General features: G+C 41.6%; 2 protein-coding genes across 2 annotated transcripts in view; one reads left to right on the top strand and one right to left on the bottom strand.

Moving 5' to 3' along the window:
* LOC310793987 (endoplasmic reticulum-Golgi intermediate compartment protein 2-like) overlaps positions 1-844 on the bottom strand; it is an 8,089-nt gene extending 7,245 nt beyond the window's left edge. Inside the window, exons 1-2 of the mRNA XM_083655867.1 lie at positions 751-844; positions 19-152 (exon numbers count right to left, since the gene is read on the bottom strand). Of these exons, the coding sequence (XP_083511993.1) occupies positions 19-152; positions 751-827 (211 nt within the window). The 5' untranslated portion in view covers positions 828-844. The remainder of the gene's footprint in view (positions 1-18; positions 153-750) is intronic.
* Positions 845-5,049: 4,205 nt separating this feature from the next.
* The window catches only part of kdm7aa (lysine (K)-specific demethylase 7Aa), a 61,202-nt gene continuing 52,346 nt past the window's right edge, over positions 5,050-13,905 (top strand). The window contains exon 1 of the mRNA XM_083632322.1: positions 5,050-5,178. Coding sequence (XP_083488448.1) covers positions 5,081-5,178 — 98 coding nt within the window. The 5' untranslated portion in view covers positions 5,050-5,080. The remainder of the gene's footprint in view (positions 5,179-13,905) is intronic.

Here is a 13,905-nt window from a genome sequence, read left to right as displayed (position 1 = left end):
TTCTTTTCTTTTTTGTACCTGTCCCTCCTGTGGCTGAGGTCTCTACATAGCTGTCTGGAACCTTGGGGAAGGCATCGAGCTCCTTCACCAGGCCCAGGGCCTTCTTCTTGGACAGACGCCGCATCTTCAGGTTCAGGGCAGCTGTCCACCTCCTGCATCACAGAATGTGGAACAGCACATCAGTAGATTCAGCACCGGTATACAGGCTTTAGCTGTGACATACTTTGATGACGATGACAATGTGGGCAAAACAAATGGTAAGAGCACAACTAGCACAATAAGCTAAATAAAATATGAATACACCTAAACATAAACAAGAAAGAACTATAAAATTATTAATTTTAGACAGATACTATACAAATATTCAGTATGTGACACAAACGTCCCTACAGTTTACTATAAGTTAGGAATATTACAGTGATATCATAGGAGATTAAAATATTATATTAAATAAAATAAAAAATTAAATATGAAGTACAATAGAATCCAGTTATGAATGAACACTAACGTTATTACATTACAGTAAGACAATATGAGAGAGACAGGGGGAGAGATAAACATGCATGATAGGGTTACTATAAAGGTAGCGTTAAGAATGAATACCGTCCATATGACATAGTCATACTAATCCTATGAGAATATTATAGTGATTTTTCATAATGGTACTACTGACAGCTAACTTAGCCGTGTAGCTAACGTTAAGAGGAACACACACCTCAATCAGTGCTCTTTATAACACTTGTCTCTTACCTCTGTTCTCGTCCATAAAGTGAATAATGGCATCCATATTCAAGTATTAACAGCAGCTGTGTCAGACACAACAACATACATGTTACTCGTTTCCTTGTTTGGGTAAATCGTGACGTCACTTTGCATGCGCGCTGGTTGTGCGCGCTCCGCACCTGTGTCATTCAGCATTCCACCAGGTGGCGCTTTAACACTAACAAAATGTAGCCCTTTTTCAGAAGAACCACTGAGAGCAGGTAGTTTGATGAATAGAATAGAATAGAATAGAATAGAATAGAATAGAATAGAATAGAATAGAATACTTTGGTTGCTTTATGCAGTGGTTCTCAAAGTGGAGTCCGGGGACCCCCGGGGGTCCACAGCAAAAAGGGGAATCATTTATTTGCACTAGAATTCCAACCATAAGTAACACGATTACTATTTTGGTCATGGGTTTTATACACTTTCTGTAGCCTAATAAAACATCTAAAAGTATGACGACCCTCCCAATCTCCTGGCCTTGTCTTGCAGGAGCCTTGGGGTTTCATTTCATTTCATTTATTTGTTTATTTGAATAGGGACAGGTACACGTACATATAGTGTTTACAAAATAAAGTGTCAATAAACTTATGATGTTACTGTGTATAGATGATTTCAACTCAACAACATTTATAAACATTCTAAATTTCCCCCAGCTTATTTCCTGTTGCAGTGTTTGCTAGTACAATAACTGACAGGACATAAGCTAGGTTCCAACTGTTTTCTATACACAATTCCCTGAAAACCATCTAACCATAGTTAAAACAGCATTAAGAACAATAGCCTAGGATAAACTCACTAATCAATATGCCTACCACCAGTGTTGGGCAAGTTACTTTCAAGATGTAATATACTACATAGTTACCTTCATTTGAAGGTAATAAGTTACTTTACAATATTACTGTCTGTGTAGAGTAACTCATTACTTATTACACTACTTTTGCATTACTTTCACCAAAATAACAACAGTAGCAGAATGACATCGCCGCCCCGGAACATCCCGAAAAATAATTGCAACCGTCTTGAACTCAGTCCAAACTGTCCAAAATTCTAAATGTTATCCTTTTCTTTGTTATTGTCATCTATCGTGGTTATTTGCATAAAAACATACAATTTGATTAGGAGATGATTGTATCTTTATTTAAATACCGTATGTGCTTTGATAAAAAAAAAAAAAAAAAGGTAACTCAATTTGTAACTTGTGTTACTTGACAAAGTAACTGGTATAATATTACTCAAATCTTATTAGTAATAAGTTATATTACTGAGTTACTGCTAAAAGTAGACTAATATATTACATGTAATATGTTACTTTTGTAATGAGTTACCCCCAACACTGCCTACCACAGACACAATAAGACCAGGAATATTGTGATATCATGGAAATATCATGTAGGCTACCATAATGATAATAAACCAACAGTCTAAAAGAGTTAATTTTATGTCTCTTTTATAAAGACAGTTGTCCCTCTACTCCGTTTGAGTGCATTGTGTGTTGAAGAAATGTCCAATTTCCTGTTGTGATGTCATCACCTTGATTTTGCTTCTTTTTTTTCTTTTTTTTCTTTTTTTTTTTACAATTTTCAGAACTTGGGAAACACAAACAAGCTCAGACAAAACATAACAAAATAAAACAAAAACAAAAATATACATATATCATCAACATTCCAATGTTACAGCGTTGTGTTGTCAGCCGCGTGAAGTGCTTATTGTGCTTGTAAGAGATGTGCGTGGGATCCCATGCAAGGTGTCCATGAAAAGTCAGCTGTGCAAGTCACTTGTCGCTTTCAACCTCGTCTAAGTAGGCCAGAAACGGGTCCCAGATAGTCAAGAATTTCACAAGAGAATTGGTCCTCAGGAACCGGAGTCTCTCCATACGTATAACCGAGACCATGTCTGTCAGCCACAGCTTAAAAGAAGGTGGAGAGGAAGACTTCCACTCCTTCAGAATGAGTCTCTTGGCGACAGTCGTCCCCTGCGTCAGAGACTGCTGCACAGCCGTACTGAGGGGTAGAGAGGATTCCAAGCAGCTGAAGATGGCAAGTGTTATTTTATAGGCCTTAGAGTATCAATCAAATATTTTTGGCCCAAAATCCAGAAGGTGAAGGGCAAAACCAAAAAGCATGGGATAGTGTACCCTCTGACACCTGACACCTATCACATAGTGGTGAGACAGAAGGGTAGATCTTGTGCAACCTGGACTTGGAATAATGAAGACGATGAGTGACCTTAAATTGGAGCAGCTGGTGTCTGCTGTTAATTGAGCAGAGTTGAACCACAGAGACAGACTCCTGTCCCATATAACCTCAGACAAGTCAACACCAAGTTCCTCCTGCCATGCCTCCTTAATCCTCTCAGTGGGAGCTCTGACACGGTCATCAAACAGACACACAAATCTAGAGATAAGATGCCTGGAGTGAGGGGGGATTGACAAAATATCAAAAAGCATGTTCATTTGGGATAATTTCAAAACCACAAATCTTGGATCGAACATAGTTTCTGACTTGTAGGTATCTGAACCAGTGTGAGTTGTCCGGACAGAGAGAGACTGAATGGTCTCCTAGGCCAATGAGTGCACCGAGCCCAATCAGCCTAACAACCCCAACACCAGGCTCCTGCAAGAGTCAGGAGAGTGGGAGGGTCATCACAAAATCTTATGGTGATGGGGGACCCTGGGACAAAATTTAATAAAATTGGGGTCTGTGGTCTAATTTGTGTCCGGTTATGCTTCCTTTACATGAAAAAGTTTGAGAACCACTGCTATCGCATTAAGCTGGACATTCTTACAGGGCTCTAGAAAAGACAAATTATTTATTTTGCATTATTTATTTATTTATTGGTGTAAAGATAGTGACAAAGTGCAATGCTGAGAGTGGGAAAAACAGTTGTGGGTGTCAGCTGAGTTTTGATGTTGTTAATCTGGTAGCATGGACACAAACTATGTCAGCCCCCCCCCCCCTTTTTTTTTTACTACTACTACTAATACATTGTTTTTCATACATAGCCTATATGATATTGTAACCGATGTTGAACACAAGTTGTTTACAACCATCCATCAATCAACAGTGAGTGACATTACCATCATAAGGAGCGCTGACATACAAGGGATAATTAACTTCAATGAGGGGTATTTGCAGGCATGCAATGTTATTTTTTTTCTTGTGGTGGATCTTTCCTTCCCTGCACACCATAAAGTTCTATACTGCTCAGGCTGAAAATAGACACAACCTAACGTGAAGAGATGATAATGATCTGTTACATACAACCCTATAGTGCAGACCTCTATAATCAGTGTGCAAAGAATATGTTTTCCCCTCACTGCAGTTGAGCATGCACAAGAACAACAAAACAATGCTGAGATATCTGCAGATGAACCAATTGAATCACGTGTGTCTCCTGTGTAGGTGCAAATGCTATGAGTCCCTCCCTACGTGAGTCCCTGCATGCAGCAAGCCTGCTTGCCTATGCAGAGCAGCACAGATGGGTGTGTGGGGGGATGGGTGCTGTCAGCTCACAGATCAAGCTGTGGGGCGGTGGTCCCCATTGCTATTCACCACACAAGCACGTAGGGCATGTCAGACATGCTCCATGGAGACATACCAGGGGTGAATTTTTGTCTTTTGGTTTTTGTCCTATTCTGCAATGTCTAATTGCCATACAGGAAGATAACTGTTTTCAGTGTCACACTTCTCATGGAAGAGGTTTGAAAGCATTATGAAAATTAGCTTACCTCCTAAATTGCTTTACTTTTTCTGCTGAGAGGGCAGCTTTGGACTGTGTGACACATTTAGCCTATACATTACTTTTTATCATCTGTGTTTATAGGTCACTGATAAGCCAATGTTCAGGCTGCATGTTTGGAGATAGGTTAACTTAAATGCACATACTGTACCCTCTGAAACTCACGAGAAGTCATGTTTAAAGTAAATCTTTAATTTTAGGCTACATCTCTGAATTGACATATTAGCAATATGTCAATTCAGAGATGTAGCCTTGTAATATATTCATAGGCTAATTAGTCCCTCTTATAAGGCCTCCCTGGTTTAACTTAATCAGTCTGGGTTGATCACAATACTTCAGACTTTACCCATGACAAGACCATTATGTAATTTCTTTGTTGGAAAAAGTTTGGGTCTTTTGTTGGTGTGCGCCTACAACCAGATGGAAATGAATAATTTGGAAATTGACGTCAGATGTGGGGTTGCCTAGACCGGTGGGTTTCGCGTGTGTTCGGCTCTTTCCTCGACTGTTTCCGCCGGGCGGTGGGTTATCCCCGCCCCGCTTCATTCCTGCGTTGTTTGGGGACAGTAGGAAGATGGCGGCGGTCCCGCTGTACTGTGTCTGCCGGCAGCCCTACGATGTGAGCCGGTTTATGATCGAATGCGACATCTGTAAAGACTGGTTCCATGGCAGGTATGTAGATTATATTCTCCTCTAGGCAAGTAGGCCATTTGACGGGACAAACACTCAACGTTTATTTAAGAAAGGCGACGGTTCCTGAGCGGTGTTGACTGCTAGCTAACTTAGCTTGCTAACGAGCTAGCGGTGGGCGACGGGGGTTTTAAAGCGTCTATTGACACGACTTGGCGAAAGAAAGTAGCGTTTCATTTTCTGAGATTGTCTTGGATTTGTTTCACTGTGTGGTCACTATGTTACATGTGTGACTCGGACCTGCTCTTTGTAACTATGTTGACAATTATTGAGCCTCGGGGCAAGTAGTTAGAAATATGCGGATCTATCCAGGATTGTCGAGCTGTGTCAGTCAATCTCACCGATTGGCTCAATCAAGATCTGCAAAGACTGCATTTTGGTCAGATCCTGCCTTATTGTGTTGTAACTTTATTTGACGGGCCACTTTAGCAGCCATAGTGTGCGGATACAAGCTGAAAGTATGGCTGATGATAACATTAGGTTATTCAAGGTAAAGGCAAGAAGCCAACCAGGACAGATCAGCGGTGTGTAGTGGAGGATAAACGCAAGTAAACGCAGTTTTCACCCCTTTGAAATGAGGCTGATGATGGTTTACTCACCTATTTTCAGATCAACTGTATAAATCAAATTAGGGTAAACAAGGTGGGTAAACTACTCACCTTGGATAGTTTACCCACCTCTGTATTTACCACTACACCCCAATGTTCATTAAACTTATTAACGTTACCTTTTACCAGGAAATGTCTATTGTTTGGCAACCATATACGAGTTATTTGGGGAAAAGGTCTAGTTTATATCCTAATTTAAAATAGTATATTATTTCAAGTTGTTCACGGACCGTTGGTTATACATCTTTCTGTATTTTGTCGTGTCCCCCCCCCCGTGGTTATATTTATTGGAAAGTGAGTGAGTGGGTGGGAGGGAGGGAGGGAACAACGAGCTTGTTATGGTCGGTCATTTGATTGACAGCTTGAGAAATTTAAATCCCCCTTTCAAGCAGAAGAGGCACATGGCAGGGTACCCGACCCCTAGTGGCGGACAGGGGAAATATTTAAAGGTCCCAGGCACATGTCCCTGGAAAGCAGAGTGCAGGGCTTTTTGTGTCTCATTTTCTATTTTGGTCATGATGTGTCACATGACCTCACCTGTTTTACTAGTGGACCGGTGGTGCCATAGATAAAAAAATAAATCTGTAGTGTATGTGTGTGTGATGGCTGCCAATATAATAGTGGGGATTTTGTGGTTGTGCAATGCAGTGATAGGCAACCATGTGCTATGTAGAGCCAATAGTCTCCAGCCAAAGACTGCATCAGGAGATTACACTGATTAACAAACCTTCAACCAGAAAGGAGAAACTAATCAGCAAAATCACCTTAGGTTGGAACGAAAACCTACATCCTCTCAGCCCTATAATGGCACCTGGCTGCCTATTTTTGGTGTGTGTGTGTGTGTGTGTGTACATCATTTTAAATGTCTTGTAAGTCATACTTGCTCTACTTCACACCTAGTAGACTTTTTTCACAGCAGCCATTTGACGCATCCTATCAGGGTAAACACAGGTGTTACTAATAACATTAATGATGGTTCCATTTGATTTGATTTTCGATGTTCCAGTGCCAAATTATCTATGATCATCTATGAACCATTATTATTGATATTTACACCTGTGTTTGCCCTGGCTGCTGTGAGAACTAGCTGCAGTGACCACATGACCGCATGTGTACAAGACCGCTGTATGTAGGGTCATTTTGTGTAAAATCAACCAATTTCTCGAGAAACTTTGCCTGCTCAACTTTTAATTTGGTAAATTTTTCTCCTGGTGGAAGATGTACATAAATGATGAAGAAAGCCCAAATATTAAATCTCACTAATCATTATTTTGTAGAGTGAGGGTCAAAATGTTTTTTCTCTATTTGGAGTAATAGGGTTCTAAAAACTAAGGATGACATCTTCTGGTCGTTTGGTCGATATGCTCCAGTCCGACCAAATTCTCATTGGTCGGACAATCGCTGGTGTTAGTTTCTTAAGAGAAATTCGATTTCATAAGTAGAAAAGTGCTCTGCAACGAAATGTGCACTTGATTACTGTTTGGCAAAAAAGATCATGCCCTCACCCCTGATGGACTGAGTAGTACAAATTTTAAGTATTTTTAGAAGTATAGTTCTAATTCACATTTTAAATCTTATGATGGTCTAAAAATATATATTTTCAAAAACCCAAAATATTTTCATGATTTATTTTTACATATTTCCATTTCCTCTTTTTTCTCTGAAGTACCCTCTGTAGTACCACCACATACTCCTAGGGGTGTGCGTACCCCCATTTGAGAAACGTGGATCTGGTGTGTGTGTGTGTGTGTGTGTGGGGGGGGGGGGGGGCACCCAGGGCCTTGCAAATAGAGCTCAACAGTCACGTGACGTTGTATTTCCCCATTCATTTTTCTCAATTCACGTTTAGAAAAATCCTCATCTAAAGAGTTTTAGGTCGGGTTCACACCAGAAAGTCCGGGTCCTTGGTTCGGGCCAGAGAAGAGGATGATACATTGTTTCGTTTTTCAGCTGGTTCGTTTGCGTTCACAAGACCAAAATACACTAGTCCTGCCCACACGAACCAAAGTCACGTGGGCAGAAATCTCGTTCTGTTATCCACCTTATTTTTGTGAGGCTCCGCTGTAAAATAATTCTGGGAGCAATATCCGGACTAGAACGTGAGCAGCTGTGTGTTTACGCTTGTTGGCTTGACGCTGCCTGGATACTACTCTGCACTGTATGAGCGAGAAGCGCCCGGCTAGCGGGGTAATCTGCACTGCAGCGCGTGCCTCCCGGTGCCTCCTCGCATCGCATTTCCTTGTTGAACTCCGACGTTAAAAGTTTGCTCGTTACAAAATAACACTAGTTTTGGGTATGTAGCCTAATGATGTTATCTATCACATCCGCTAACATGTTGCTCGTTGAACAAGTCGGCATTTATAAGCTCAGCTGCACCGTTTACAGACGGGTACATTAGACGGGCTGTGTTGTGTCAAGCTAGACGTAACGGGGGAAGAGGACAGCAGAAGGAAGCATCATATGGCCGCCAGAAATAACGTGGATTGGCCATACAATTTGTCGGGGCAAAAGTAAACAAACCATGCCACTAGTCATTTTTGTCTGTTTGTGATGTTGCTGGTAACGAGACGAGATAAACTAGCTAACTGCTACAGCTAGCAAGCAGCTTCTTCTTCAGCGGGAGCTTCCAAAACAGGAAATAACCAAAAAAATCAACACAAAAAACCACATGCTTCCTCTGACTAGTCCGGGTGGGGTTCACACCAGAAATGGGCCGCTCCAGAGTTCGCTTGAGAGCGGACCGAGACCACCTTTCACAGGCGAACCAGAGCACGGTTTTTAGTCCGCACCAGAGTTCGAGTAGGAGCGTTCACACCGACCCTATGGACCGTACTAAAGGGGAAAGGTCCGATAGACCGGACTAAACAAGGCTGGTGTGAACCCGCCCTGAAGCCTGGAACCAAGTCAACTGGCCTGAGAGAGAATCGTGACCATAAAACATTTGATTCAGAGTTGAAAAAACATCGAAAAATTGAAAGGGAAAAAAAGTGCTGCGTACAAGACTGTGTACATATTAGGGTTAGGGTTAGCAGAGATGGGGACTTGGACTTGGGACTTGGACTTGAGTCGCACTTAACACGTTCACTGCCAATGACGTATTAATCCATCAAAAAAAATCCAACGGTTGACTGCCAATGACGTATTAATACGTCAAAAAAATGATTTTTTTTTTTTTGACCGTGGGATGTGCATCTAACCCTTTTACATCTCTTATATAAATATTGGAGCCACCGAACATGTACAACCCATTCCACCGACCCACTAAGTGGCGACAGTGCTCTCCCAGACTAGAGGAAGGCAAGCAAAAAGCAGTGTGAGGAAGCCATTCTCATGAAAATGGATTGGCGAAAACGCTTTCGTTTTCGCGCTGATTGCTGGCGGTGCGGGATTGCAAATTTGCATAATAGATTACGGGTGGAACACACTTTGAAACACGCAGCATAAATAAGACCAGAATCGCAAAAGCTTCATCAAAGCTCTCAACCGAAACCACAAGAAACGAGCGAGCCCATCCAGACTTGCACAGCGGCCGCCAGCAGACAGGCAGCAGCAGCAGAAGCAGTGAGCCTGGTGACGCGAGGTTACAGCAGCAACAGAAACGAGCTTGTGACACGCCCGCTGCAGCCAAGAAGAACACACACGGAGGGAGGAGTTTGAAGGAGAGGGGTGTTTCCTGCTGTTATGGAGGAAATTACTGTTCAAATCTATTGTTTAGATGTCTGACGTCTTACTGATGCCAAAAATGAATGGTTAAAGTGACTGTTCTATCGAATTTCACAAAAAGCCGTTTATCTCAGAATAATTTTTCAGACGCTGAAACCATGCTGTATTCAACTGCTAATGCTTACATAACTACTAACTCCACAAACTAACTCTTTTAGACAGAGAAAGCACACATTCTATTAGTTCTTTTGAGATATTGTGTGTTCACAAAATCTTAGCAGAAAAGAATCCTCGGGTCTTGAAAGATGAGCCAGAATCCTCAAAAAAAACCTCTGGCAGAACCTACCTACAGTAAAAAAAAAAACGGCTGGCAGTGAATGTGTTAAGTCTCACTCACAGTGACTTGAGACTTGACTTGAGACTCGTCCTCAAAAACTTGAGACTTGACTTGGACTTGAGTTTTGGGACTTGTGAACAATCTTTATTTTTTATTAAACATTTTTGGTGCATTAACATTAAGGAAATCTATACTGATGTCATCCAATCAATGCAGATAATGTATGCTAATAGATAAAGGAGTGAGGATAATACAGTACATGCTTTGAATTCCTTGGTTTTAGCTATGCAGTGTTCTAAGCAGACTGGATGGCATGCAGCAGATGATAGAACGCTTCATCCATAAGAGACTTGAGACTTGACTTGGACTTGAGCTCAAAGACTTGAGACTTGACTTAGACTTGCAAAAAATGACTTGTGAGCATCTCTGAGGGTTAGGAGTGAAGAAACGACTCCTCCATTCTGGCATTTCCGGCCAATCATATTAGCAGATGATTGAGCAAAATAACGTTTTTGCCAATGGGAGAACACTCTTGAGTGGCAGTGGGCGGGACCAGCAGTCTGAGTGGCCGTCATTAGACTATTAGCTCAATGGCTAACGTTAACGTAGACAGACGCATTTCCGTGCATAATGTGACCGAACCAGGTAACGGATTTAAAAACGGGTCAAAGCATTAATGGCAGCATGACTCGTAATAGTTTTTGATAGTATATCGGTCGTCACTCAGTGGCGGTTTTAGCCCCTTTACTTTGCAAGATGTGTAGCCTAGCCAGAGGCAGAACAGCTAGAGAGAGTAATGAGTGCAGCCCACCAATCACAGATGACCATACAGCGAGCTCCACCAATCAAAGACGTCGATATCATATTACATTGTTGGATTGTAGGTAGTGTACTCCCTGAAATTGAATAAAGAATGTTTTAAAATAACCAAGGATGATATCTTACAGATTTGTCATCTGTGGCTTCTACAGGAAGATATACCATCGTTTCACCACTGTCAGACCCGTGGTAAGTCTACCGTGGGTGGTTACGACATTATGGCTATAATCAATATCTCATTGTAGAATCTGAACGGGGAAATACTCTTCTGGAAGCGAGGTGTCATGTGACTGTTGAGTAGGGATGGGCATTTTAAGCAATTTAAATACTCGAGTACTCTCCTTATATTATGAACGAGTGCTCGAGCACTCGTGCGGGGGGGGGGGGGGGGGTCTGTGTGATTACTATGGTAATGACTGAGCAGGGGTAATCTGCTGTGTATGGGGCTGTTCACACATAACGTTTGCATTTTTGCATGGAAAAAGCGCTACCTGGGCATTTTTGTCAATATCACAGTCAGTCCCTCTGACTGTGATATTAGGTGACGCTAAGCGAACATCTAAGACATCTAGATTCTAAAGCCTACCTCAGACAGTATCTCCGATGGTTGGATGGATGGCATTAGCGCTTTGGAGCAGACAAGTTGTGAAACAAGCGAATGTATTTCCAATAGCCTGTCCAGCAATGTCAGGTTATTGTCCAGTATCATCCATTTTACTTTATGGTCACTGTTACACTAACGTAAATCCACGGATTACAAGGTCCGGTGTTCTGCCAAAAAGTGAAAACTGACCAGTGTGATTAACGTTACAGCTGCAGCTGAATAGTGATCACCATGAAGCGATTGTCTCCCAAAAAGTGATTCTTTCTCCACATTTCTTGTGACTACCGTTATGGGAAACGACAGTATAGTCAGTAAACTAGCGTTACTGCAAAGTTTTGAATGAGTTTTATCGTGCGTGCGCTATGAAGAAGTCTGCGTCTCCTTCGGGGGCATATCTTCAGCCACCATTTTCGGGATGAGCTGGAAAACTTCCGGTTAAAACTTTCAAAATAATGTTACTTAAACAAAAGTAAATAGCTTATTGATGCACGTTGGAGGAGAAAAGGTATTTCAACGAATGAAGCAGCAAACCTTGTATCAAAATACTCGTTTTGATGTTATATGGCGTGAAACTGTGGCTGTAACGCATTACTCAAAATAAATAAGGTTACGTTACAATAAGGGTTTTATTTTGAAAGCAACAAAGCGGACGATGTACTTGTGCATTCTGGCTGACTTGACGCCCGTGCAGTTCATGCTGCCAGATCCACATGACGATGCGTGCGTAGATCTTCTAGACCATTTTTAAAGGGGTGCGGAGTGGGGCGAGTACCCGAACAGCAGAAACGTTACTCGACTACTGACGTTATGAACGAGTGCTCGAGTACCCGAGTACTCGCGCCCATCCCTACTGTTGAGCTCTATGCATAGACTGAGATATTTCTAACTAAAGCAGAAAGGAAAGGGATATTAAGGTATCTTTGATACAAGAAGAAGGCTGAATTGCTCCCTAATTTTAATCAATCTTCTTTAAAAAGTACAAGGCAAGCAATTCAGCCTTCAGTGTGCGGTGACTCTTCTTGTTGAACTACCCAACTTTCCTGGCATCACCTGCACCAGGAAGTAAAGGCTGACAGCACTGCGCACGGGGCATCTACTTGTTGAATGAGTATCGTTGATACTTTTGGAGTGATTGATCGTTTCAGAAAAATCATTCATTCATTCTGTTTTTCGGCTGCTGCCATAGGCAGACATCACAAAATCAAGTGCTGAAACATTGTTTGATGCAATATAAAAGTGATTGTGATTCTGAATATGAGTGTGGGGGAAATATGCAGTTGTTTTCGTTTAGAGATTAAACGATTTCATATCACAATTATAGTGATGAAAATAATCACGGTTATCAGTATTATCACCGTATTGTTAATGTTCAAAAAGTACTAATACACTCACATAAATCATTTCACCAAGTTTTATGAAACCTCAGACCCAAAAAGGACATACACTCACTGAAGTCATTTCTCCAAGTCTGCGCGTCTGCATCTGGGAGACAGTTGGCAACTTTGGTTGATGATGGACAGTATTTACCATGTTTTTTTAAGCGTACGGTTATCGTAAGGAAATTTATTACGGTATCGTAAGGAATTTTATCACGTTATCATTAAAACCGGTTATCGTTTCATCCCTAGTTTCGTTGTTATACAATCTCACTTCCATCGTTGATAGACAGCTTTAAGTCCAGCTGAAACGGCATTGTTTCAATAACAGTCTATGTTACAACAAACCCAATATAATGTAAATCCAGGTTACAGCGCGTGGCTGGCTCACTACACCCAGCCCCAGAGCAGGGAACTGTGTGGACTCTGGGAGTTGGAGTCAGAGACAGTGCACCCCACTGAATCGTTTTGGGCGCTCTGTCTCTCCCTGATGGGGCCCACTCCCTCCTCCACCGTCCATTCTATTAGCAAGCAAGCAAGCGCTGCGCGCACCCCCCCCCCCCCCCCCCCCCCCCCTTTTTCACTCTCCATGAGTTTACATCCAGGTACATTAACCAAAGATAGTGACACTTTGTAATTTTTACATACTTATTTGCGCATATAGTAAAATTTCGGGTGGGCTGAGAATCGCGTGCCTCCAATGTTTTCTTTCGATTTCTACAGCAGCCCGTAGGGAGTATTCAGTTCTCCCTGTCTCATAAACCAGTGTTTCCCAAAGACTGGGTCGGGACCCACAGGTGGGTCGCAGGAGATTTTATTTGGGTCACCAAATAAATTTGCAGAATTTCTTTCACAGTCTTTTATTTAAAATGTGTATATTATTTTACTATTGAGAAATTGGAGATGGGAGAAAAACAAGAGCCTGTTAATTCGGCCTAAATGCATTTATTTGGTCTAATTTATATAGGGATTAGGGATGCACATTTTCTGCAAATTCCAAACTCGATCATTGCTAACGTTAACACTGTAGGTAGCTTCTGCCAAGCCGTTTTTTGAGGATTGTGGCTCATTTTACAAGAGCCGAGGATTATTTTCTGCTTGGAGTTTGTGAACATACAATATCTCAAAAGTACTAATAGAATGTGTACTTTCTCTGTCTAAAAGAGTTAGTTTGTAGAGTTAGTAGTTATGTAAGCATTAGCAGTTGAATACAGCATGGTTTTAGCGTCAGAAAAAATATTCAGAGATAAACGGCTTTTTGTGAAATTCGATAGAACTGTCACTTTAACCATTCATTTTTGG

This window comes from Poromitra crassiceps, assembly GCF_964638095.1.
Source record: "Poromitra crassiceps genome assembly, chromosome: 2".
NCBI classification, from domain to species: Eukaryota; Metazoa; Chordata; class Actinopteri; order Beryciformes; family Melamphaidae; genus Poromitra; species Poromitra crassiceps.
Note: the sequence above shows the minus strand (reverse complement) of the source record. Positions and strands in the feature narration are given on the sequence as shown.